A 25,775-nucleotide genomic window follows, 5' to 3' on the forward strand; every position below is an offset into this window, starting at 1 on the left:
TGAGATGAGCAGAGGGTGTTAGAGTATGTTGGCAAATTGAATTTAAATAAAATTTTGAAAAACAAACAAAACCCAAGGCAAAGTGATTTCCCTTTTCCTTGGAAACAAAGCTGGGGTGGTCTGGAGAGGCGTGTGGAGAGAGCCAAGAGTGCCAGGTGGAAATGGGCCAAGGAGGCCTCGGAAGATCACTTCCCTGCCCTGTAGGGAACATCTGAGGACACCCAGGCCAGATGTGTTGATTTTGCACTCTCTCCGGTGTGATAAAATCCCCATCAGGAGCATCTCTCTGTTCTGAGCCAGCCTGCCAAGGGGTGGACCCCAGCCTGTGCTGGTCTCGTCTTCTGTCTTCGGATCACATCTCCTCTTATGGAAGAGCCCCAGCTGCTCCTGCACTGTCAGCAGAGCGCTGGGAGCCGGCGGCTCGGGCTCCAGCTCCAGCTCCAGCGGCACACTCAGAGTCTGGGCTTCCGCCAAGGCACCCCCCCCCCCCCCCCCCCCCCCGCCTCCCTGCTGACCCTCCCCCACCAGCGACTCTCCCGCTTCCTTCCTCTGTCACCACCTGCCATTCCGCCTGAAGAGCCCCTTATTGATCTTGGCCCATCTCTTAAAGTTCTGTAATTCCACCCGGAGCCACAGCGTCCCCTGGGGCTGGCCCAGCCGGTCCTCCCGGGTTTGTTAATGGGGGTGCCCTCTCCTGTGGAGAGCCAGCGCCCAAGATGGGGGATTGGTGTCGGTGAGGAGGAAAATCAGCTGGTCTGAGGCTACAGAGCCTGCGTTGGTGGAGCCTGGCTTCCACGCCAAGCTGGAGCCTGCAGGAAATCGGGTGGCTTTCTTGTGCCTCCCAGTCTGAGAAGCGCAAAGCTGGAGATGGGGAGTCTTCTCTGCACACCCTGCCTGTCCCCTCCTTGTAGGCATCCAGACACAGAGCCAGTGTCGGTAAGTGCTGGCTGCACAGCAAGTGTGCGGTGTTCCTAGCATGCCAGGAAGGAGGCCAGCCTTCGCCCTTTACACTGTGACCTCAAAACCCAGAACTGACTGCTCAGTGGGAGTTGAATCAGCACATCAGTGCGGTGGAGTTGGGGAAAGAGGCACAGAATGTGACTTCCTGCATCTTTGGGCAGCGATTGGGAGCTTACCTCAGAAGGGTGCAGGAGGCGGAGTGGGAGCCAGAGTGACAGGTCCCCTTTCCTCAGGTGAGGCTGGGGAGAGCAGGCCTGACTGGGAGCCCCAGTGCAGGATGGAGGTCAAGGTGGACCAGAGATAAGGCATTTAAGCTGTTCTTCTGTATAAGTGGAATACTCATTCCTCCCTGGTTGACTTTTCAGGGGGTTGTTGGGAGAACAGAGGATATGGTCCTGGGAAGGGCTCTGACTGTGTGGTAGCAGGTCAGGTCTGAATGTCTTTGCTTACAATGATGAGGGGCGTGCACCGTTCCCCACCTCCCACCTGCACACCAGCCACAGTCCCCGCCCTGGGCTAGATGTGGTCTGTGCCATTTCTCTGGTGTGCACACCTGGCAGGCCGGGTGACTGTCATTTTACTGAGGCACCACCGATGCCTCCTCTCACGGCCACCTTAGAAGCCATAATGGGGACTCCCAAGAGTGCCCCATGCTGTGAGGCACGCTGGAGATGGTGGGGACAGAGCAAATTCATCTTTTCACCTAGCTGGACAGAAGCAGTCCCAAGCAAAATGCAAAATTAAAACAAATTTTTATTTGAACATAACTGAAAACTGGCACATAAAAATCTTTCTCAATCACCAGAGATGCAAATGACAACTGAGAGGACTGGTCTGGCTCTGGTGAAGGCCTGGTGGAAAATAAAAGCCCTGGGCAGCTCCCCTTCCTCTAAGCCCCGCCTCAGAATGCCCGCAGCCCACGGCAGGAGGCAGTGGAAAGAGAACTGGGGGAAGGCGCCTCTCTGCCTCTTTGGGAAAGCCGATGAGAAGTGAGAAGCTGGAGGTCACAGAGCGTTGGAGGCCTGGCTTAGAGCCACCAGCCAGTCCAAAACGAAACATCTGCTCCCAGTTCCCCAGGCACCTGGCTGGGGGCGAGTGGAAGGCAGGGGTGGGGAAAACTGATGCAGAAGCACAAATGAGGACTCTGCACCTTGGCTCTGAGATGGCCTCTGTTGGCCATGGAGGTGGGCGTGGTACCAAAAATAAATAAATAAAAGCGACCCGCTTCAGGAAGGGAGGGTGACAGACCCATTAAAGCACACGGTGTCCAGTGTGAGTGAGCAAAGAGCCAGGGCAGGATGGTTTTAAGAACCCCGTGGAGGCCAATGGCATCCAAATGCAAACAGCTGATGGGGGAGGGGGAAGGGTGTGAGAGAGGGGCTGTTTGTTGGAGGGCTACCGTGGGGATTCCGGCTGAGTCTGGGTGGGCTCACCGGGTGACCCTCACTTTATTCCGTGCCAGGCAGGACCACAGACCTGGAACCAGGAAGCCCAGGCTGCCCTCTACTGGTGATTCCTGACAATGACCACACAGCCAGGTGGGACCTGCAGCCCCAAACCACTGCCTGGTGAGAACCGGCACCCAGGGACCTCGGTAGGGGCTGTGCTCCAGACCAGGCCTCTAATGGGAGGCTGGGCGCCTCCCCAGGGACTAGAGCTGGCTCCTCCATCTCTGCCTGGCTTGGGACGAGGGTCTTTGCTGCTCACATCAAAGGCATCGAGAAGAACTTGTTTCCAGACTTGCAGCGGACCTGCTCAGCATGGGCGCGCAGCACCATCTCGGAGTCTTCAAACTCATCCACGATATTCTTCCACCGGGAACCAAGAAAGGAGAGTCATATTAAGGCAAATCAGGGACCCAGAGGGCACTGCAAATAAGACCAGCCTACTAAAATCCTTCAGGGGTTCGGCACTTGTGGAGGGAGGCTGAGGGCTTGGCAGGCCCCAGGCTCTTGCTTGGGCATCTCTTGTCTCATCAGCTCTGCAATCTTGTGAGGTTGGTCCTATCATCCCAACTTTGCAGAGGCGGAAATGGACGCTCAGACCCAATAAAACTGGAATGGGGACCGGGTCCACGGGAGCCCCAAACCAGGGCTCTTTGCCCCCACTGCATGATTAGGCCAAGAGCAGAAGCAGCTGCTTGCTGATGGCCCAGGGGCTCTATCCTATCTGGACACACTGTTTGGCTTGCAACATGTTTAAGAAAATACACATTAAAAGAAAAAAAAGAAAAAAAAAAAAAGAAAAATACACATTAGTGCCAACATTTGAAAATAGATTGCACATAAAAATCTGGACTTTTGGCCTCCTTTGAAAAACAGAAGTGCTAGCGACACTAGGTCCACATTCCCCACTCCCTCCTCTCCCAGAGGTGGAGGATCAGCTCCTCTGAAGGAACTGATGGGAAAGGAAATGTATCGCTCACTTATCAAAATAGGAAGGCTACCTGGGGCGGATGCCTGGCCCGTTTTACTCATTTCTAACACCTGCCAGGCCCCTGTGGGCACCAGCGCCTTTGACCCTTGCACGAAGGACTAGGGCTTCAGGAGGGGCCTACAGCACTCTCCCAGATCAGTGTCATATAGAGCAGCGCTTCTCAAAATTTAGCATGCACACAAATCCCTAGAGATCTTGTTTAAATGCAGTTCTGATTTCTTGGGTCCAGGTTGGGGCCAAAGAGGTCTGGATTGTTAATAGGCTCCCCCCGGGGGCCGTGGCCATGGGGCTGCCCTTTCAGTAGCAAGGTGAGGTGAGGGGGTCTCCTCCCATAGGTTCTGGTTTGCACACGTAATCATCAGGGCCTGCCAGCAACCCTCCGCTCCCCAGCATGCAGCCCGTCACTCCTGGTGTGCCATGTGGCACTCTCTGTGCTCCTGCACTGGGAATCTACCTGTAGTTCCTGCAGGCACTGCCCTTCGAGCTGGAGACGCGCATCATCCACACACCAGGCCAGACTGATGTGGAATGAAGGGGCCTGTGGAGAAACAGCAGGGAGGCAGCCAGTCACTTGGATACCTTGGCAGGTTCAGCCAGGATGGTAGGTCCTGACAGTTGTCACAGTATCCCTGCTGGAGGCCTGGTCCTCAGTGTTGATCAGTGTTGATTCCCAAGCACTTTCTACAGATAGATAAACTAGCTCTGGGTTGGCCCCGGCTCTGGACTGAATTGTGTCTGTAACCTGCTCCCCCCGCTGCCAGATGTGCTTGCTGAAGCCTCAATCCCCAGTGCAATGGTATTTGGAGATGGGGTCTCTGGGAGATAATTAGGTTTAGATGAGCTTATCCAAGGGGGGGCCCTTGTAATGGGATTCATGCCTTTATGAGAGACCACAGAAAGCTGGTTTCCTTCTTCCACCGTGTGAGGACACAGTGAGAAGACAGCTGCCCATGAGTCAGGAAACGAGTCTGCACCAGAAACTGACCATGATGGCACCTTGCTCTTGGGCTTCTAGGATCCAGAATTGTGAGCAAATAAACCCCTGTTGTCTAAACCACTCCATCTATGGTGTTTTGTTACAATGGATTCAGCTAAGACTGTCTGGCTTCCAGAAGCTTTCCTGTACACAGTCATTAAATCTGGGACCTGGATGAGAATGCAGGCTCCAGCTCTATTTTCTGATCTAGAACAATTCAATAGATGACATACTTTCTAAGATGAAACGAACAAAACCTAAAATGTCTAAAATTATGAGCAGTAATCTCCACTGAAATTCATACTCATATGCCTCAGCTTTTTTTAAGATTTTATTTATTCATTTATGAGACACACACACAGAGAGAGAGAGAGAGAGAGAGAAGCAGAGACATAGACAGAGGGAGAAGCAGGCTCCATGCAGGAAGCCCCATGTGGGACTTGATCCCAGGACTTGGGGATCACGCCCTGAGCCAAAGGCAGATGCTCAACCACTGAGCAACCCAGGTGTACCTCAGCTTGTTGTTGTTTTTTTTTTTTTAAGATTCTATTTATTGGGGGATCCCTGGGTGGCTCGGCGGTTTAGCGCCTGCCTTTGGCCCAGGGCACGATCCTGGAGTTCCAGGATCGAGTCCCATGTCGGGCTCCTGGCATGGAGCCTGCTTCTCCCTCCTCCTATGTCTCTGCCTCTCTCTCTCTCTCTCTTAGTCTATCATAAACAAAATAAAAATCAATCTTAAAAAAAAAAAAAAAAAAGAAAAAAAAAAAGAAAAAAAAAGATTCTATTTATTTATTCATGAGAGACACACACACACACACAGAGAGAGAGAGAGAGAGAGAGAGAGAGAGGCAGAGACACGGGCAGAGGGAGAAGCAGGCTCCATGCAGGGAGCCCGATGCGGGACTCGATCTCGGGACTCCAGGATCATGCCCTGGGCCAAAGGCAGGCACCAAACCGTTGAGCCACCCAGGGATCCCCCCTCAGCTTGCTTTTAAAAAGAATGTATCAAGCAAAACCAGGAGCCTTTCAAGGACCCAATATTCAGTCTGGAGTTTCAAATACCGCCAGAGGGCATGGCGTGAGGTGCAGGAAGGTATGTGGAGTTTTTACTAAAAAAAGATTGGGAGAACCACTACTTCTTAAAAAGTATGTGAACACGGATCCACATGGAGCAGAACGGGTAAATCTTATGTATACTGAAGATATAACAAAAGATTCCTATGAAGTGTCGGATTTTTCAATGGGCAGCACCTGACTACATCTTGGACTCCTCTCCTCCCCTCTCTCATGGAGGTGGGTGTCCTCAGAAGGCTGGCATTAGGGACACTTTGTGTGAGCAAGTTCTGGAGGGCTCTTAGGTTTGCTCTAAAAAGGCCTCCTTCGAGGATGGTTTTATTCCACTTTGAGATAGGCCAGTGGAGAGCAAGAGGCTGTTACCTGGTAGAAAGTGGTGAGGTCAAATTCCTCCATGACTCTGTCTACCTCCGAAACGAGGTCCAGGAACTGGGTGTGCCCTGAGGTGACCTCGAGCCCAATAAAGGTCCTGTGGAAGGCAGAAGTGGAGACAACATGGCATGAGATGCAGCCCCTGAGGATGTAAATCATCCAGGCTAGGGGTGGAGGAAGTGACCGGGAGCAGTCAGGTTGGGGCCTTGGGTTCTCGCCCTCTCTCCTGGTTGCCTGGCCTGTCCGCCCTCTGAGCCAGCTCTTTCCTCTGTCCATAAACCTTCCTTCCTCGGTTCTAACCACACATCTCTTCTCCTCCCAGGGGCTCAGACCTTCGACGAACTCCTTTACCTGCCCCTGCCACGTGTCTACAACACTCAAGCTTTTGTGGCCCCGCTCTCCAGCATGGCATTGCTCCAGAGTCTGGACCCTTTCTTGGGGACATGGCTCTCGGGTGCCAGCTACCCTCCCCTCAGCTGTCACACATACTCTCTCATCTTTATTTTTAAAGATTTTATTTATTTATTCATGAGAGACACACAGAGAGAGGCAGAGACATAGGCAGAGGGAGAAGCAGGCTCCATGCAGGAAGCCTGATATGGGGCTCAATCCCAGGATCCTGGAATCACAGCCCTGAGCCGAAGGTAGACACTCAACTACTGAGCCACCCAGGTGCCCCTCTACTTATTTTTCTTAATGAAAGGTTCCAATTTGGGAATAGCTGCTTTTATAGTCAGAGCACAAACAGAAAAGCACAAACAGAAAAAACTGGGGCAGACAAGGCTGGAAGCAAAACACCCTTTCAGTCTTTACTTCAAAGAATCTTCTGGAAGCAACTAGGGGCAGACAAGGAGACCCACCTGGTTTTCTCTTGATTGGTATAAATCTTTACCCGGTTGGCAGTAAAGAAGAATCTGGAATTTAGAAAAGTAGAGACCATGTTTCAGGAATAATAATAATAATTTTAATTCCAAAAAACATTTATATTAAAAAGGAGTACTTGTAAACAGTTAACTTATTTCACACTTCATTTTTTTACCCTGTTATATAGGTGATATAACTGAATCCTAAATATTAGGGCTGAACAAGGCCTTACCATAATCACCCAGTTGAAGTAACACAGAGCTTCACTGAGAGCCAGCAAAAGTTTTATTAATGGCAGTTCATCCCAATGAACATTTTGAGACTATTTCAATTTTACTGATGGGAACTGAGAAACTCATCAAGTAGATGATAGCAGATGAACATTTCCCACGTACCAGGCGCTGAGCTGAGGGCTTTGTGGGGATGAGCTAAGGGAATCCTCACACAACTCTGTGATGCAGGCACTCTACCATTTTACAGACACGGAAGCTGAGGTTAGGTGAAGTAGGATTTGGTGATCTACAATCTTAACTTCAGTCTGATTCCAAAGCCCTTGCTGTCACCTGTGATGCTATAATGAAGGAGGGGTGTGAAGATGGGGCAGAAATACCTGCCCACCCTCATACCCACCCATCTCTCAGATCAGTTACACAGGGCACGAGTTCAGCCAGGGAAGTGCCTTCATTCTGCCCAGTTCCGGCTATGTTCTCTGAGACACTAGGAGATCTCAGAGGGACTCACTGGCTTCATGCCCTTAGTGGACCAACTTGGCAAATACCATTGCAGGGAATGATCATTTACGGCCTCTGGGCCAGGTTTCCATGTGATGGGACACAACACCCTAGCACGCTGGGTAAAATCTCACAACTTGTCCGGGGCTTAGAGTCCGCCAGCTTTTGGCTTCCCCATCAGCCCTCAGCCTCCAAATGTATTCCTTTTGGGGAAAATATAAGGGACGACAGAACCAGCAGGAGCATGGTTAAGTGCAGCATTTCCAAAGAGTTCTGCAGGGACCTGACAAACGTCCTGAAGTGGACATTAGAGGTTTGTCCCCAACCATGAGGGTTCATTTTATGGGTCAACTTGATTGGGCTAAAGGATGCCCCAAGGGCTGGTAAAACATTATCTCTGGGTGTCTGTGAGGACGGTTCTGGAAAAGATTAGCATTTGAATTGGTGAACAGAATAAAGCAAATGGCCCTCCCCAGTGTGGAAGGGCATCATTCCATTCACTGAGGGCCTGGACAGAACAAAAATGGCAGAGGGAGGACAAAGTGGCGCTCCCACTCTCTGCTTGAGCAGAGACACTCACTTTCTCCTGCCCTTGGACACTAGACATCGCCTTTCTCAGGCTTTTAGGCTCTATGACTTATACCATAGAGTCATCTCCCTCTCCCCTAGCACCTCCCACCCCCCACCAGAATCTCAGGCTTTTGGACTCAGACTGAATGATACCATGGGCTTTCCTGGTTCCCCAGCTTGCAGATGGCAGATTGCAGGATTTCTTGACTTTTGTAACTGCGTGAGCCAATTCCTATAATAAATCTCTGTGTATTTCTAGCGCTGTCTCCATCTCTACCCTATTGGTTCTGTTTCTCTGGAGAACCCTCCACAGATTTTCGTACCAAAAGTGGTTCTAAACCAGGATTTTAAGGTTGAATTTTCTGAATTGGTTCTGAGGCTTCTGGTATTGGCTAACTTGATTGGATTCAAAGACACGGCTGACTTCTTTCTAGAAGTAAAGAGAGTGCTGGTAGTCCACATGGGAACTGATTATAGAGACATGTAAAAAATCTGCACTGCATAATCCCAGTCAACCATTTATTATAGAAGGAGCCAAATGACCCTCTGTATGAAACTTTCAAACAATTTGGGGGAGACTGTGGGATATAATGACATTGACTGGTTGCTCCTCCTGTCTCACTGGACAAAGTGGGAAAAGAAAAAGGTGAGCTGGGGACTTGAAATCCCAACTGAAGCAGCATAAAAGGACCTAGGAGCCTCTAGGTGTGCTCTGAGGGGAGGGCCTCCGTCCCCGTAGCCTCAGGGCTGGAACTGCTGAGAGCAAAGGTGGAACCACATCCTGTGATTGGCTGAACTATGACACAAGTTGGACTCCTAGCCCTGTAGGGTGTTACAGTTCCAATAAAGACACTGCCTGGGAAAGACTGGGATCCTGCAAGTTGGAATGCAGACACATGGGAAACCCTGCGGAAGCTGAAACACCAAGCCCCTAAATTCTTCCAAACTTTCTTCCTCCCCCCCAACAGTGGCCCCCCAACAGTGGCCTCCCACCTCAGTGGCCTCCCCCAATAGTGGCCCTCCACCAACAGTGGCCCCCCCTAGAGTTGCCCCCCAAACAGTGCTGTGGGCCTTTCGGCCTCCATCAGAGTGGATTCATCTGGCACCACCAGAGGACCAGGTAACTACCCCCCTGAGGCAGTTACCCTACAGGAGGCTGGCCAGTCTCCTCAGGACCCACCGTGGCCACCCCTCCTTGCTTCTAGGCCTGTAACGAAAGTCCTGGCAGACCCCTAAAGGGCAACAAAGCATGACTCGTGAGGAGATGTGCCATGCCCCAAATACTTGAGTTTTCGAAGCTACGGGAGCAGAAATCCAGGGGCTGTGTGTGGTAATGGATATTAAAGGTGTGGGTTAGTGGTTCAAGTGTCGTAAAGACAGATCAGGCTGGATTTCATGATGCGGGCTCACGAAGCAGAGACCAGGCATGAAGGCTGCACTCAGGGAGTGAGAAAGGGGATCTAACAGTTTGCTGGGACAGTTACCTGAAACATGGACCGAGAGGCAGCTCCAGAGACGAACAACCCCCCCAACCCTGAACTGAGAAGCTAGTGTAGTTACCATGGTAGGCAGCGCACCAGAGCAGCGATTGGGAGAGTCTGACTCAGCAGACCTAGGCACTGGCTAATTGTCGTGGTGTCCCTAGAAGTGAAATAAATGGGAAGCCTACTAAATTCTTACTTCATCTGTACAAACAGAAAAGTTCTACACAGGTGATCCACGTCTAACTCGAATAAAAAAAAAAAAATTACGGACCCTCAATTTCCAGACTTGAGCCAGTTTATGGACCTAAAACTCCTCGAATGAAGGGGAAGTTGGGTCCCTTTGAAGAAGGACCCTGGTACACTGTTAAAAATTTATACTATTCATCTTTTTCCTAGCCTTCTCGAAAGGGACCTATGGCCTTGTGGAGTAATTATGCATGAGAGAAAAGGAAATAATTAGACCTTTTGGGAACAACTGGCCCCTGGCTCTGAACTAATTCTGGGAGACCAAAACATCACTGTTGCCCTCCAGTCGGAGTAGGGTCTCATGGAAGCCAGATGGCCAATGGAGTTTCAGCTCAGCTCTGTCTTGGTGGGTCCCAAACCCCCCTGTGGTTACTCCTCCAGTTCTGAATGCATAATTAAAAGACACACTCAGTAGCTGGCAGAATCCCCACCTGACCTGTGGGCCAGGGTGATTATGGTTAGGAGAGCCAAGTGGAAGCCACCAGAACTGCCTCTACCTAAGAAAGTAGTAATTCAAAAGCAATACTCCATCCCTGGACGAACTGCAGAGATCGGTGTCACCACTAAGGACTTGAAAGATGAAGGGGGCAGGGGCAGGATTCCCACATCTCCATTCAATTCTATCTGGCCTGAACAGAAGACAGACGATCTTGGAGAATGACAGTGAGTTAGAACAAGCTTAACCAAGTGGTGACTCCACTTGCAGCTGGTGTTCCAGATGTGGTTTTATTGCTCAAGCATATCAACACGCTCCCGGTTCCTGGTATGTGGCTATCAGTCTAGCAAATGCATTTTTCTCCAGCCCTGTCCATGAGGCCCAAGGTCAGTGTGCTTTCAGCAGCTGATGCCAGCATACACCCCTTCACTGTCCTGCCTCTTGGGTATATCATCTCCAGCCCTATGCCATAATTGATCTTGCAGGTTCCATCACCCTGTGCTTACTTACACAAGACACTACATGGGACCATTACATTGATAATCTGTTGATAGAACCTGAATGAGTGAGAAGTAGCAACTACTCCAGACTTCAGAGAATCCAAAAACACCAAACAATACTCCATCTCCCAGGAATCCTGTATTGGACGGTTGCTCTCCTATTTTGTGCTGGTAGAGCGCTATCTAATGGGCTTGGCCAATCAGAACACAGCATTCCTTCAGGTGCAGCAACAGAATCACGTGCGCTGTCCACTCTTGGTCACAGGCTCAGACAGACAAATCTGAAGAGGCCACCTAGTCCGGCTTTATCCAGGCCACGGGGCAGGAAACACCATGCACTAGCAGGGGAGCATCGGGGGAGCCTACTCTGATCTAGATGCTATTCTCTGGTCCCAAATGGAGCAAGAAGATAAGCTTCATCTGTGCTCCCCAGGGACCATTATCTCTAGGAACGGCCCTGGGACACAGTGTCCAGAGGTTCCAGCAAGAGACTTGTCTGGTCAAAGAACCACTGCATGCAGAGAAGCCCAGAGCCATGGCCTCCTGCCAGAGGTTTCATTCACTCACAGTCTTTGCAGCCCAGATGCCTGCAGTGTATGACAAATCATTTGGGCCTAAAAAATGTGGCCCCAGACAGAGCTAACATTCCACATTTATCCAGAGAACAGAGCTGGAAGGAGGGTAACTGAAGCATTCTCATATAGAAGGGGAGAGGGTTTTGTTAACTCAACTGACAAAAGCAGAGCACGTTAGCCAAGGTAAACCAATCAAAGTTGTCCCCACAACTTTTGCTGAAGCTGTTAGAAGATGATTGTCTCCCCAGGCTGGCAGCCTCGAGTTGCTGGTGGCCTTCTTTGCCATTGTGAGAATGAAGCTCGCACCAAGAAGGGCAGGGGTAAGAGATGGTGAGAGTGTCAGGTACCATCTGACATCTGGTCACCCCAATCCACTCACTCATGAAGCTAGTGTTACTTCTGAACTTTTTAGTTATACCTATCAATTCCCCCTCAGTTTAAGCCACTCTGGGTTGGATTTCTGGTGTCTGTGACTAAGAGAGTCCTGATTAATACATATATTGCTCAGTAAATTTGGTAGTGGAGATTCAAAACAAAACAAAACAAAACAACACACAGGAGGGGAGAGGGAGAGGCTGAATGAGGTGGAGAGATAAGCGTTAGCCCTGATTCTCTGGTTGACTAAATTGGAGCAAATCCCTTCCTCCCCTGGCCCTTAGAAAGGGCTGAACCAAATGGGCAGGCAGTTCCCTACCTGGGCAGAGTGAGTCTATAGAATTCCTGGGCCTGAGGCTTCCTGGGCTGTGGGGGTAGGGCTTGCACCAGAAGACTTCTGTTCTTTTACACATCCACACTTCTAGGCTTTTGGGTAACACCTCATTTCAAGAAGGAGCTCTGCAAATAAAACCACCCCCTGGATGGCTTTTTAGGTTCCTTCTTCTGAAACCAACACTCTGGATCCCTCTCTCCTCCTGATCAATCATTCAAAAAATACCCATGTGATGCCTACAGTCAGCAAAGTAACTGGAGAAGACGTGTAGGGTATTCGGAGAGAAGGTGCATGCCTGGGCCTGCAGGCCCTTGGCTCCCAAGGGGGAAATGGACATGGGAAGGACTGGATATGAATGAAGTGAGCACAGGGGTATAGACAGCACAGCATGGGATAATTCCTGGGACTAAGGAATTCTGGGGGAGATGCCAAATCAGAGAGCTACAATGAAGGAGAAGGGCTTTGACCTGGCCAAGTACAGGAGAAAGGCACTCTGGTAGGAAGAAGAGATGTTAAAAGTTGAGGAAGGAAAAGTCTTAGGCTAGCAAACAAAATCAGAGGCTGGGTCCAATTCTGATCCTCCAAGTGCCACGCCAAGGCCTGCACGACCTCATTTCACTCTTGGAGTAAAGCTACCACTTTTTTCCACCCCCCCAGAAAACACACGTTTACCGGTACACTGCAGAGATGGCCCTGGCAGTCACAGTTCAAAGGCCCCTTTGCCCAACGAACCCCAAGCTCCAAGCTGTCCTGACCAAGGCAACCGGCCTGGGAAGTGTGGCACCAAAGGCAAGTAGAAGGCGGAGTGTGAGGGAGGACCAGGGCTGTTGCAAGATCAAAGATTGTGATGTTGGTGAGCGGGGGGCCATTGGCTCCAGGGCAAAGGCCACTGGACAGACCCAGAGAAGGGATGAAGATTTGGATGACTCAGGGAGTGGGGTGTGGAGGAGGGCGCCAAAGCAGCTCCCTGATCTGCCCATAGGTAAGGACGCAAGGCTTCCAGAGCTTATGTTGCATGTCCAAAGTTGCACAAAACGAGGTAAAGAGCAGGCGGCTCCAAGAGATGTTCACTGTTCTAAGCTTTAGGTCTGGTCTGCTGGCTGGGGTGGTACACCCACACCTACACCCCCACAGTAGCTTAGGACAGGAAGAGGAGCCATGCAGAGGAGATGAGAGGCAGAGGAAGCACTGGGCACTCACCGCTGGAAGGAGGCCATGCGGTCTTTCAGAGCCTGCACGAAGGGGAGGATCCAGTGATGCCGAAGAACCACACTCTGGGACAAGCTGAGGTGGAATGCTTCCATCTGGACCAGCCGGGGTACGTATGTCTGTGCGTGGGGCAGCAACACGTCAAGCAGGTCCAGGAACTCCTCCCTGGTTTCATCTGGAGAGAAGAGTGGATAGTGGGCCATTCTCTTAGCCAAGGTGGTGTGGCTGAATGAAGTATCCCAGAAGGCAGAGAAAGGATTTGTTACTCTGGGTTTTTTGGGGAAAATTACTTTGACAGCAGCCTAGCTGTATGTATCTTAGTACAATTTTATGATTATAGAAGTAACACACATATGCTCATTGTAGACAATTAAAAAAAAAAAAGGAAATAATAAAAGGAGAAAGCAGGGCCCCCGAGATCCTGTCACCTACAGCAGCAGTCTCCAAACTGTTGTGATCACCTGGGCCATTAGTCAAACAAACCTGCACGCACACCTCCATTAAACCAGTATTTATTTATAAATTACAAACATTCACGTTACAAAATTATACCCATTGCAAAATGCACACTCCTGAGAATGGACTTTTATTTGTTTACTTATTTAAAGTTTATTTATTTTATTTAAAGTTTATTTATTTTTGTAAAAGTTTATTTATTTTTTAATAATCTCCACACCCAATGTGGGACTCGAACTCATAACCCCAAGATCGAGTTGCACGCTCTTATGACTGAGCCAGCCAGGTGTCCCAAGAACAGAAACTTTAAAAAGATTTAGATAAAGAAGTTCTAATACTTTTCTTCCAGATGGATCATCTTAACCTCTTCCCCCGGGGGCATACACCCCACTTTCAGGATCACTGCTCTAGAGATCAAAACTGTCAGAAGTGGACACCTGTCTCGCCAGCCCCCTCTCAGTGCAGGTACTAGTATATACATTTTATTTACTGAAAATATGAGACTGTACCATTCGAACTGTTCTTCCACCAGCTTTCTTCATGTAACACTACATGCTGGATAATCTTCCTCTCAGGGCAGAGGGCAAGCTCATGATCACAGCTCCACAGTAATCCGTAACTTACAGTCTCCTCTTAGACATTTAGAATCTCCTGATAAACGTTTAGAATGCTCCCGACTTTTCAGAGAAAAAGAACTACAATGACCACCACTGTATGCTCATATATGCTGCTGCTGCTTCTTTTTTTTTTTTAACCAGACGTAGGACTGGAGCTGCGTGGTTAACAGTCTGCTCACACGCATCGTGAGTCACTTTTTCCAAATGTCCTGGTGAACAGGCAGTAGAGAGAATCACTCTCCTTCTGTGGATGGGGAAATGGGGGTTCTAAGAGTTGACCAGATCTAACATAAAGTACTAAGAGCCACCACCTGCTCTGTGCATTGTGCTTAGAGCTTGACATAAATGATCTGATTTAATCTTCACAAAAGTTCTAAGACATACAGATTTCTATAATCTCCATCTTAGAGGTAAGCAAAGTGAGGCTCTGGGAAGTCCAGTAACTTAATAAAGGGTGCTCAGAGTAGTGGGTGGCGAGGTCTGACCCTTAAGCTTCGACATTTTTTTGCCTGCCACTCACTCATGAGGGCTGGGGGCAGGGGGCGGGGGGCGGGAGGGGGACCTGGCCTCAGCATATCTAGCACATCTTAGAAAAAAACCTATTAGCCATTCTCACACTCCAGGATGGCCTTGACATTCTACTCTAGATCCTTCCCTAGTCACCCTCCTCATGAGTTGGAAAACACTATACCAAGGGTTAATAAAAAATATTTCAGGCAACGAATTTGAAACTGAAAACAAGTTTACAGAAAAATTCCCCAATTCCCTCTCTCTGTTAAGTCCATCTCTCTCCTACCCTCAACATCAGGGGTTTCTGGCTTCTTCCTCCTGATTGGGGCATCTATCAAGAGGCATCCCATCAGTCTCAGGCACTCGCCTTTTACATAGTACTCACAGGGCACATAGACGTGGGTGGCCCAGTTGCCCCGCTCATGGGGGAAGGTGCGGACCCGGCCTCCATGCTTTTCAGGGTCATCCACAGGCTCCTCCTCTGTGTCCAGGAACATGTGCAGCACGCTGTCGGGGACTGGCAACCTCTGGCTGGGAAGTGGGCTCTGGGCACTGCAAGAGAGAAAAAGAGAACGTTCAAATTTATCCTCCTCGCATCCTCTACCTTTGCACCTACAACAAAAGTCATAACCCTTTATCCAGGTGCCATAGGCACCTTCTAGATAACCACAAATCTCTTTCAGTGGTACCGTCTCACTGGGGTCTCCCAACAATCCCCCCGGAGGCCGACTTTAGCTGGGGGCGTGGTTCCCACAGGAAACAACTGGGCAGGCAGCAGTGTGTGGTTCAGAGGTCACATTCCCTAAGTGGACAAGCCTGAACTGGAGTAGAAGTGCTTTGGGGTCTTGAGCAAGTCACGTATACTCCGTGGGCCTCAGGGTCCTCGTCTGTAAAGTGTACTTGACAGAGCTATTGTGAGATGGCCCGGGTACTGCTGCTTGAAAGGCACTCCTCAAAGCACCAGGCGTGGCACCGGACGACTGAAGCTCCACGCAGTCCGACTTCCACGGCTTGGTTCACTGCCAGGTGTGCCAGCCCCAAGCCTGGCGCGGGGCGGGCGCTCCATGAGTATTTACTGGATGAATGAAAACACTCTCCAAGGGAGGAAACAGACCCAGAGCGGTGCCGTGGTGCTCGCCAGGAGATGCAGGCGGCCAGCGCTGGGGGCTGGACCCAAACCCACGTTTCCCGCCTCCTAGCCTTGGCCTAGCCAGGTGGGAGCACCTGGGGCCGTGTCCGGGGCTGTCCTCCGGATCCTCCTTCCCTGGCGGGCCGCCCCGCACCATCATCGCCCCTTTCCCCCCAGACCCTCGGGTCCCGTCGGGGCGTCGCGCAAACCAGCAAGCTCCCCAGGAAGACCTCCTCGCTCCTTACCGCCCGCAGCCTCCAGCACCCGGCTGCGCCTGGGCCCCGGCCCCCGCCCCGGCCTCATCCTCCGAGCCGCTGCTGCTGTAGCCCACCAGGGGCGCCGCGCTCATGGGGCCTCCTCCAGGACGACGCGCAGCGACCGCGAGCGCCCGCACCCGGAATTCCGCCGCGCCGGAAGTGCCCTCCGGGGGCGGGGCCCGGGCTGGCCCCGCCCCTGGGCGGGGCCTGGAGGGCGGGGCCCGCGGGACCCCGGCGGGACTCCCGCCCAGGCCGCGTCGTCTGCCGGCTCGCGGCGCCTCGACGGCTCCCTGCAGCCTCCCCGAAGCCCCCCCGCCTTCCCCCAGCCTCTGTGCGCCCATTTCACAGATCGCCCCGGGCCCTGACCTCTGTGCGCTGCTCTGTCAGCCATCCGGGACCAGACCCCCCTGGGTCAGCGGCCGGCGCCCTAGGCCCCGCGGAGACCCCTGCCCTCGAGGCCCGGGCGGGATCGGCGGCCCGGGAGTCCCCTCCTCAAGCCGGCCCAGGTCCGAGCTCCAGGGCCCGCGCTCCTAAGAGCAAGCCGAGCAATCAGAGGCGAGTCCGTTCCGGGCGCTCCGAGGCTCTGGGAGGCCCGCCTCGCAAGCTCGGGCGTCGGCCGCGGGTCGGGCCGCGGGACCCCTCCCCTAAGGCCGAGCAGGTGGGTCGGAGCCGGGCGCCCTCCCGGGTCCGCCGGCGCGTGCGGGCAGGGCCCCTGGAGAGCCACTCCGCGCGCCCGGCGGTCCGACCCGGCCCGGCCGCGGGGTCCCCGGCAGGGGGCGGCCTCGCTCCGCGCCGCCCGCTCCTCCCGCAGCCGCCGCCGCCCCGGCCGCCGCTCCTCCCCCGGCCCCGCCTCCCCGGCCCCCGCGCCGCCCGCCCGTCCGCCGGTCTCCGCAAGGCCGTCGGTCCGTCCGCCCGCCCTCCCGGCGCTCCTCCGCCCTGGCCCCGCTAGCCCGGCCGCGCACGTCGCCTCCTCGGTTCCGGCCGCCGCTCGCCCGTGCCCCGCCCCCGGGCCGGCCGCCGCCGCTACTCGAGGCCGGGGATTGGCAGTGCGCGTAGGCCGCGCCGCCGCCGCCGGAGCCGGAATAAAGGGGCGGCCGAGAACGCAGCCGGTCGCCCTCGCCCCGCGCCTGACCCCGCGGGCGGCCTGGAGCAGGTGAGCGGCGGGGCGCCCCGGGCTGCGGCGGGGGCCACTCCCGCGCCCGCCGCACCCCTTCCCCAGCCGGCCCGCCAGCCTCCACCACCACCTCCCCCCCTCCGGCCCGACCCGGCGGCCTCCTGAGCTCTGGGGCGGCCCAGGCCAGCCTGGGCGGGTAGCGACTAACCGGGCCCAGCCTGCGGCCCTGGGGCCTTCGTCGGGCCCAGTCGCCCGCGGGGCCGGCCCGAGCGCCGGAGAGGCCTGGCCATCACCGGGGAGGGCTGACAGCAGGCAGCCCCGCTGGGCCGCTGGCAGTGCCGGCGGGCGGTGATCGCCTTTCATTCGGTTTCCCCGGGGAGGAGGCAGGGCTGGAGGCAGGGCTGGCGTGCGGCGCAGGTGGGGGCCTCCCTTCGCCTCCCTCACCCTAGTCTCTCATTGCGGAATGGTCAGAGAGGTCTCCAGGCCGCACCTTCCTGGAGAGGGCAGGGGTGGGCGGCTGAGCTGGGCACCAGGATCTAGGACCCTGGTTCTGGTCTGGCAGCCATTCATGCCGCGGGGGGGAGGGGGGGAAATCACCTGGGTTGGCGCACCGGGACCTAGACTGTGCTCAAAGGAGCCCCTCTTCCTTCTTTCCTGGGGAGGCTTCCTACCTGCTTGCTCAAGCAACCTGCTGCATCTGCCCGGGGCAGCGGCGCCTTTCCTCCTTTCCTTCCTGGAGGATGCTGTGGATGACAGTTTTTTACCCGAGTCTTCGGTTTCTTTGGCAGAACAGTTAGAGGCAGGGCTGGCCTGTGAAGGCATCCCCTTTCCCCCCCTCTTTCCCTCAGGAGAAAACTTAGAAACTTTTCAGTGTTTGAGGCAGAGGAGCTGGAAACCTGAAAGTGGGTTGCATGTAATTCTAAAAGTTCCTCCCTCTCGCTGTCATTACCTTATGCTGCCACAAAGTGGTGAGTTAGAGATCTGCCTGGGCTGGGTGTTCTTTACCTTCCATCGATTACCCAAAATGTTGTAGAGTTTTGGAGCAAGGGAACAAGGGCATCTCTGGAAAGGTTGTCTTTTCCAGGTTGTCCTGGGAGCAGGAGGAATGCTCTGTGGTTAGCATGCTACTTGCCACATTGCCAAGGCAAACTCCTAATTGCCTACTTTTCCCTGCAGGGAATCTTCCTTGGCACGATCAGATTCAGAAGATTTAGGAGTTTTGGCTGCTCTGGGAGTTAACGAGAGTGGGGATATTCTGCTGTGGAGACCTCCAGCCTGGGTGGGTCTCTGGACCTATCATCCAACCCCCATCATACATTGGCTTGGGTCTCTGCAAGGCCATCCTAACTATTGTGTGGAGTGAGAAACAGGCACATAATCAGGATAGAGGGCCTGGGGATAGTTGAGAGGGATGTTGGTCACCCTTGACAAAGTAAGTTTTTTGAGATGGTCCTCATTTCCTGTAGTTGTTTTAAATATTGGCTGCCTGAGGCCTTTTGCTGTTTGGGCCCTCAGGTCTGGGAGGCCTGATTCTCTGGCCCAGCAGGCTCTTACCCTGAGCAGCGATGTGCTGGGTTGAGATTCAGGCAGCCAGGGGAGAGGAGCTGGAAGGCCTTGGGGAATCCTCCACCAATGCCTCTCTGCTTTTATCTAATAACGTATTGGGCTTCCAAGTCAGAATTTTATTTGCAAAAAAAGTCATGCTGCTGAAATTGGTTTGGACGCCATGGCCCTCTTTCTTCCTTTGGAGCATGAGCAGAATTTATGACTTCTTCGTATTATGGGCAGACCATCGCAGACCCTTATCTGTGAGATAGTTAACTAAAGAGAGCTGGCGGTAGGCTGGGAAGCTGGGAGGCTCCCTTTGCTGGAGGGGCTGAGCCACCAGCAGACTTCTTTGCTCGGGTATGAGGAGAGCTGGTCTTCCAGCCCTGAACCCCCCTCTCTTCCCTGATGTGGCAGTGGTGTGGGCCAAATGGAGAGGCCCAGGGACCAGCTGCATATCCCTGCCTCAAGCTCATGATTTTTCTCTTCTTTCCAGAACCAATCATCCCGGAAGGCAGAGCCCGTCTGGCATTGCTGGCACCTTGCCTCGGAGAGCTCTCCCATCCTGTAGGCAGAGCCTCGTAGTCTGTGTTGGTTAATGATTTGGGCCGTCTGACCCGTCACTCTTCTGTGCCTTGTCTGAGGTTCTGGTCCATACCTGATCCTGGGCAGCTTCTCTGTGGGTTGGATCACCTTAAGTGGGAAACTGAAGCCATTACTCTCCAAACACTGTTTCATCTTCCCAAGCATGTCCGAAAGCTGGCAGCAGCCGCCACAGACACAGCCACAGCAGCCACAGCCACCACAGCCTCAGCACCACGCAGAGCCACCTCCGGCCCTGGCTGAGCACACACTGCCCCCAGGCTCAGCGGAGAACCCCCTGGGCTGTGCCGTCTATGGCATCCTCCTGCAGCCAGACCCTGGCCTACAGCCCCCTCAGCATGCGCCCCTGCAGGCCGCAGGTGAGCCAGGCCCCAAGTGCGGTGTGTGTGGTCACGACCTGGCACACCTGTCCAGCCCACATGAGCACCAGTGCCTGGCGGGCCACGACCGCTCATTTCAGTGCACGCAGTGTCTCAAGATCTTCCATCAGGCTACTGACCTGCTGGAACACCAGTGTGTGCAGGCGGAACAGAAGCCTTTTGTCTGTGGTGTCTGCAAGATGGGCTTCTCGCTGCTCACCTCGCTGGCGCAGCACCACAGCGCGCACAGTGGCACGAGTGGCCTCGTGAAGTGTTCCATCTGTGAGAAGACCTACAAACCCGCTGAGGCGGCTGAGCCAGCCGCCACTGCTGCCACCTCCCTGCCCCCGGCGCCCCCGCCGGCTGCCGTTGCTCCTGCCACCGAGCAGGCCGACAAGCCCTACAGCTGCCCCATCTGCCAGAAGCCCTTCAAGCACCTGTCGGAGCTATCGCGGCATGAGCGGATCCACACTGGGGAGAAACCGTACAAGTGCACATTGTGCGACAAGAGCTTCAGCCAGTCGTCGCACCTGGTGCACCACAAGCGCACGCACAGCTCTGAGCGGCCCTACAAGTGTGCGGTCTGCGAGAAGACCTTCAAGCACCGCTCTCACCTGGTGCGCCACATGTACGCACACTCGGGTGAGCACCACCTGTTCCGCTGCAATGTGTGCGAGCTGCACTTTAAGGAGTCCTCGGAGCTGCTGCAGCACCCCTGCACGCCAAGCGGGGAGCGGCCCTTCCGCTGTGGCGAGTGCCAAAAGGCCTTCAAGCGGCCATCGGACCTGCGGCAGCACGAGCGCACACACAGTGCGGAGCGGCCCTTCAAGTGTGACCTGTGCCCCATGGGCTTCAAGCAGCAGTACGCGCTCATGCGGCACCGGCGCACACACAAGACGGAGGAGCCCTTTAAGTGCGGCCTCTGTGAGAAAGGCTTCGGGCAGCCTAGCCACCTGCTCTACCACCAGCACGTGCACACCCTCGAGACGCTCTTCAAGTGCCCTGTGTGCCACAAGGGCTTCGACCAGTCGGCTGAGCTGCTTCGGCACAAGTGCCTGCCAGGCGCGGCTGAGCGGCCCTTCAAGTGCCCCGTGTGCAACAAGGCCTATAAGCGGGCGTCGGCCCTGCAGAAGCACCAGCTGGCACACTGCTCGGCGGCCGAGAAGCCTCTGCGCTGCACCCTGTGCGAGCGCCGCTTCTTCTCGTCCTCAGAGTTCGTGCAGCACCGCTGCGACCCGGCGCGCGAGAAGCCGCTCAAGTGCCCGGACTGCGAGAAGCGCTTCAAGTACGCGTCCGACCTGCAGCGGCACCGGCGCGTGCACACGGGCGAGAAGCCCTACAAGTGCCCCAACTGCGACAAGGCCTTTAAGCAGCGGGAGCACCTCAACAAGCATCAGGGTGTGCATGCCCGGGAGCAGCAATTCAAGTGCGTGTGGTGTGGTGAGCGCTTCCTGGACGTGGCCCTGCTGCAGGAGCATAGCGCCCAGCACAGTGCGGCCGCAGCTGCTGCAGAGGGCGCCTACCAGGTGGCTGCCTGCCTGCCCTGAGGGTGGCCCTGAGTGCGCCAGCGCTAGGCTCCCCACCCCCACCCCCCATGGTCCCCGCTCCCGGGTCCACCCATTGAACCCTCCCCCTTCTTCCCACCCCTGTCCTCCCCAGCTCGGTGGTCTGAGGCCCTGGGCCTGAAGACAGTGGGTGTTGGGCTGGGCAGTTGCAAGGGTGTGGGTGCCTGGCATTCCTGGTTTTGGGCGGGAGGTGGTGGTTGGGTAGCTAGATTGCTGTGGCTGAACCTGATCCCAAAAACCTCTTTCCCTTTGTGGGATTCCTTTTCTTGAGAGCCATCAGCCTCCCTTGTCTCTGGGGGCAGGAAACCAGGCTGGAAGTCAAGTGGCCTCTCTTTACCCCACGGAGGAATGGGTGCTGGCCCAACCTTCCCAAATTCTTTAGCCTAACTAGGAACCAGATAGGTTAGGAAAGAAGACGATGGCCTGGGACAAGGGCTGGGTCCTATAGGTGGGCTGGATATAGGGCATCCTCCTTCAGGTTGCCATTTGATGAAGGCCAGCTTTGTGATGCAGTCCTGGGGACCACGAGGGCGGACGGTGAGCCACAGGCCTCTCTGCTCCAGCTAGGGGCAATTTGGCCTCCCGGGTTCCCACAGTGAGACATACAGGAGAGCTGCACAGCTGTGAGCTGGGGCTGCTTGGAGAGAATCGGCCCAGCCAGAAGGGAGGAGGCAGAGAAATTCTCCCGTGACACACTCAGCCAGGGACAGTGCCATCCACAGTGAAAGGACGAAAGGCAGCTTTTGTAACATTGCTGTTCAGAAAGTACCCCTCCTACCTTTGCAGCATGGTTCCAAGCTCTGGGGAATGTGTTCTCAGCCAGACAGAACCACTGTAGAAGAGATTGTTAGATGTTAGACCACCTTGGTGCCTGGGAGGAAGCAGGGCCAAGCCCACAATCTTACCAGTGGATGCACACAAGTGTCTTCCCCCTTGAATGTGTGAACCAAAGTGTCCAGGCCTGACCTCAAAAGCTTGCCCAGCTCTATTTCTGGGCCAAGACCAGGCCTGGGCACCCAGGGTGGGGAGGTGAATGAAAGGACTCTGAACCACAGTACTCTCCCTAGACCATGGTCTGGCTGCTGGCCTGGACCCCAGGGGTCTTGCACTGCCAAGATGCCCTGGATGACATCCAGTGACTTCCAAGGCTGGAGATTCTCTCTGGGGTCCTTCTGGGGTCCTTCTAGGTCTCTGCCTGCCCACTGGGACTCATGAAGTTGAGAGTGTCTGGGGCGATAGGGAGCAGGCCAGGGAAGAAGGCTGTGAAGAGAATCCATAGGTGCCTGGAGTTGAGGGAACTCGACTGGCCAGTGTGTGTGTGTGGGGGGGCATCCCTTGGGAAGCCCAGAGGACCTTTATTATTAAAATGATTCTTTTGAACCCAGCTGTGGCCCTGCCCTGCTCTCTTCCAGCCCTCCTTGGGCGTGGGTCTTGAAAGAAGACTTCAATCAGTGCTCGCACCAAGGGCCCGGAGGAGCAACGAGGCCTGTCTTGTCTGGCTCTCGCCTTGAGAAGGCTGAACAGCCCACATCCGCCTCCTCTATGGGACTGGACTCCCTTCCTGTGCCTGCAGAGAGGGGCTGGGCCTTCCCCTTGGTGCTGGCTCTCAGTTCACAATGCCTCAAAAGACACGGAACCCAGGCCGACAACAGGCCCCAACTGCTAATTTTTCCCTTTCCTTTTGCTTTCTAAAAGCAGTTGTTATACTGTTCATAACATTGTATAGTTTAATTTCATGTCATTTTGGATCTTATATAAAAATGTGAAAATTTGGATTTTTAAAAAGAATGACTCCATTTTAGATAGCCCCTTTTGATGTTAATATATAGTGAGTCCAATGTATGCTTTAGAAGTAAAGACATTGACCATCACAGACCAAAGCACTGCTTGTTCTGGTCATTCTTCCACTGGGGAATGATGGGGCATGGAGAAAGAGAGAAGTGCAGGCTAGGGTGGCAGGCTTGGGATTGGGACATAAGGCTGGGTTTGAATCCTGAGTTTCGAATGTTCTGGTCATATTGCTTTGGGTAAGTCACTCAACCTCTTGGGATTCAGTTGCCTCAATTGCCTTGCTTGGTTGCCGTGATAATTGATGGCATCATGTTTGGAGGCCCCGGTGGGGAAGCTGTGAAGGCGCTGACAGTACTCAGGGCCTTAGGGAATAGGCCAGCAGCCTCTTGACCTGCTAGGGGTCTAACTGCGGCCCATGCAGGGGGAGCTGGGCTGGGAGGGACAGGCAGCTTGTGGTCAGAAGCCGGGAACCTGGCCTGGTAAGTGTGAGCACTTGCTCTGCCCCGGTGGGAAGCCAGGGCTTCCCTGGAGCAACAGTAGCCTCAGCCAGATGCCCTGCCCCACGGGGTTGCCTGCCCTCGCCCCACTTGTACTCATGCTGTCACATGGCCATCCATCTGTGGGTCCAGCCAACTGCCTCCCTTCTTGGCCTTCCAACCCACCTTTCTTCTGTTCCCCTGCCCTAGTCCCCCAGTGGGTGAACTGTGACTCAGACTCCTTCCATTTCTCAAAAGCGGAGATGGGGAGAGAGGGAGAAACAGTCTCCCCAGGTCAGAACATCTGAGAGCCAGGGGAGGGTGCTTAGCAGGGTGGTCAACACCCTGGCCTGGAGATGAGGGGTGATGAGAGTAGAAAGTCAAGAGGACAAGAAGCTGCCCATGCCACAGGGAGCTCAAAATTAGGTGCAGACGGATAGTGGAAAGGGTAAGGGGGACCCTAGATGTGACCTGGACCCCACAGTCCCCTTCTTCCCTCTGTGTGAGCTCATGGGAGGACTTCCCTTGAGGATCTGTGTGTGGGTCCTTCCTACAGGCATCCACTTGTCAGCCAGGCTTCTTTTTTTTTTTTTTTTTAATATTTTAATATATTTATTCATGAGACACAGAGGCAGAGAGACACAAGCAGAAGGAGAAGCAGGCTCCCCACAGGGAGCCTCATGCAGGACTTGATCCCAGGACCCGGGGATCATGTTCTGAGCCAAAGGCAGATGTTTAACCACTGAGCCACCCAGGTGTCCTGTAGGCCAGGCTTCAATCCTGCCCTCTTTTCTAACTGAGTGACCTCAAGCAAGACCCACCCACCTTGCAGAGACTTCTGGAAAGCACTGGCATGTGTTTGGTACTCTAGGGCTTCAGGTTCCTTTCCTGAATGGACAATGGTCTAAGTGTGCCTGGGGCAGGAGGAGCCCAGGCCGGGCATGCTGAGCTCACATGGAGCCTGCAATGACTTTCTCTTGCTCTGTGCCCATCCTCACCTCTGCCTGCAAAGCAGTGGGGCTCCTACAGCCCCTACTTGGCCCTCAGGCTCTGGCCTCCAACCTGCACTAAAACCGGGGCAGTGAATGGAGCCTGAGAGCCTGGAGGTTCAGGTTCAAGTCCTAGTCATTTGATAAAAAGTGACCCCAGGCACTCTGGGGTCTTGGGGGCCTCCGTTCCCCATCTGAAGCAGAGGTCTTGACCCTGATCTCTAACGGTTCTTAGAGACCTGACACTCAGATTCTGGGAGGGTGACAGGATCAACCCTTGTCTCCTCTTCCTCTCCCAGCCCCTCCTGGCCTCCAGCCTGTGGTCTTCCTGTCTCAGTCTGGCTTCAGTTGTGATAGAAGGAGCACAGACTGGCATAAGCAGCTGTTGCCTGCAGCTGACTGCACCTCCCACCAGTCTGCCTGGGAGCCCTGCCATCTCCTGAGTCCCATAGCCGAAGTGAGCCTCCCTCTTGTAGAGCCTAGCATTTTCACGAGGGGACTTCAGACGTTGTGACGAGGGGTGTAGACTAGTATTACCTCCTTTAGTCTGGGGAATTGTTCCCTTTGTTCCAACCACTGACAAGATAGGAAGAAGGTAGTACCTTGGGTTGAGAGGTGACATCTATATGACAACCAGAGCTGGGAGGAGCAGGAGGGAGAGGCTGACATAAGCCTCCCAGTTTGGAGTTAGTAACTGGGGAGCGTGAGGGCACAGTGAAATGGCCTGTGTGAAGGGTTTGGCATGTAGTGGCCACTCAGGAGAGCAGAACTATCAGAGGTCGAAAGTGGGAGGGAGCCGGCCTAACTCTTCCCTCTGACAGTCAGGGCTCTCCCCACCCCACCCTGACACCCTATGCATAAGACCTTTCCCATCCACCAGCTGGTCAGAGCCTCATACCATCTCCAGGAACGGGCAGGGCAGACCTGAGTATTCCCTTCCGGCTGACCCTTGAGAAGCCCTGGTGCTGCCCAAAACCACGTAGTTGGTGACAAAAGATGCCTGCAATTTCGGGGGCTGGCCCGGTGGGAACAGACAGAGGGAAATGGGACAGCCCTTGGGTCTGAACCTCACAGGCCTCCAGGTCCGGCTGCTGAAGTCTGGGACTCTGGTTCCACCCCCACTCTTTGCGGGTCGGGAAGCTGGGCACAAGGGCTGGGACCCGTGCCGGCACACGGTCTGGCCAGGGGAGCAAGAGCGCTCTTCACCGGCTGGCAGAGGGGG

General features: G+C 54.3%; 2 protein-coding genes across 5 annotated transcripts; one reads left to right on the forward strand and one right to left on the reverse strand.

The window, feature by feature from the left end:
* Positions 1-1,695: 1,695 nt before the first annotated feature.
* Positions 1,696-17,558, reverse strand: USB1 (U6 snRNA biogenesis phosphodiesterase 1). Of its 3 annotated transcripts, none has more exons than XM_026011828.2 (7): positions 17,434-17,558; positions 15,111-15,277; positions 13,134-13,317; positions 6,679-6,732; positions 5,810-5,915; positions 3,851-3,934; positions 1,696-2,768 (listed from the first exon to the last, which is right to left on the reverse strand). In XM_026011828.2, the coding sequence occupies exons 2-7, from the start codon at positions 15,220-15,222 to the stop codon at positions 2,664-2,666; spliced, it is 645 nt and encodes a 214-aa protein (XP_025867613.1). In that variant the 5' UTR covers positions 15,223-15,277; positions 17,434-17,558; the 3' UTR covers positions 1,696-2,663. The 3 variants fall into 3 exon arrangements, with proteins under 3 accessions (XP_025867613.1, XP_025867615.1, XP_025867614.2); XM_026011830.2 differs by lacking the exon at positions 17,434-17,558 and adding an exon at positions 16,478-16,674; XM_026011829.2 differs by lacking the exon at positions 17,434-17,558 and adding an exon at positions 16,100-16,298.
* Positions 16,951-23,177, forward strand: ZNF319 (zinc finger protein 319). 2 transcript variants are annotated; one of them, XM_072750138.1, is made up of 3 exons: positions 16,954-17,264; positions 18,402-18,504; positions 19,267-23,177. In XM_072750138.1, the coding sequence occupies exon 3, from the start codon at positions 19,519-19,521 to the stop codon at positions 21,277-21,279; it is 1,761 nt and encodes a 586-aa protein (XP_072606239.1). In that variant the 5' UTR covers positions 16,954-17,264; positions 18,402-18,504; positions 19,267-19,518; the 3' UTR covers positions 21,280-23,177. The 2 variants fall into 2 exon arrangements, with proteins under 2 accessions (XP_072606238.1, XP_072606239.1); XM_072750137.1 differs by lacking the exon at positions 18,402-18,504 and having other exon boundaries at positions 16,951-17,264.
* The last annotated feature ends 2,598 nt before the right edge of the window (positions 23,178-25,775 follow it).

This window comes from Vulpes vulpes, chromosome 2, assembly GCF_048418805.1.
Source record: "Vulpes vulpes isolate BD-2025 chromosome 2, VulVul3, whole genome shotgun sequence".
Lineage (NCBI taxonomy): Eukaryota > Metazoa > Chordata > Mammalia > Carnivora > Canidae > Vulpes > Vulpes vulpes.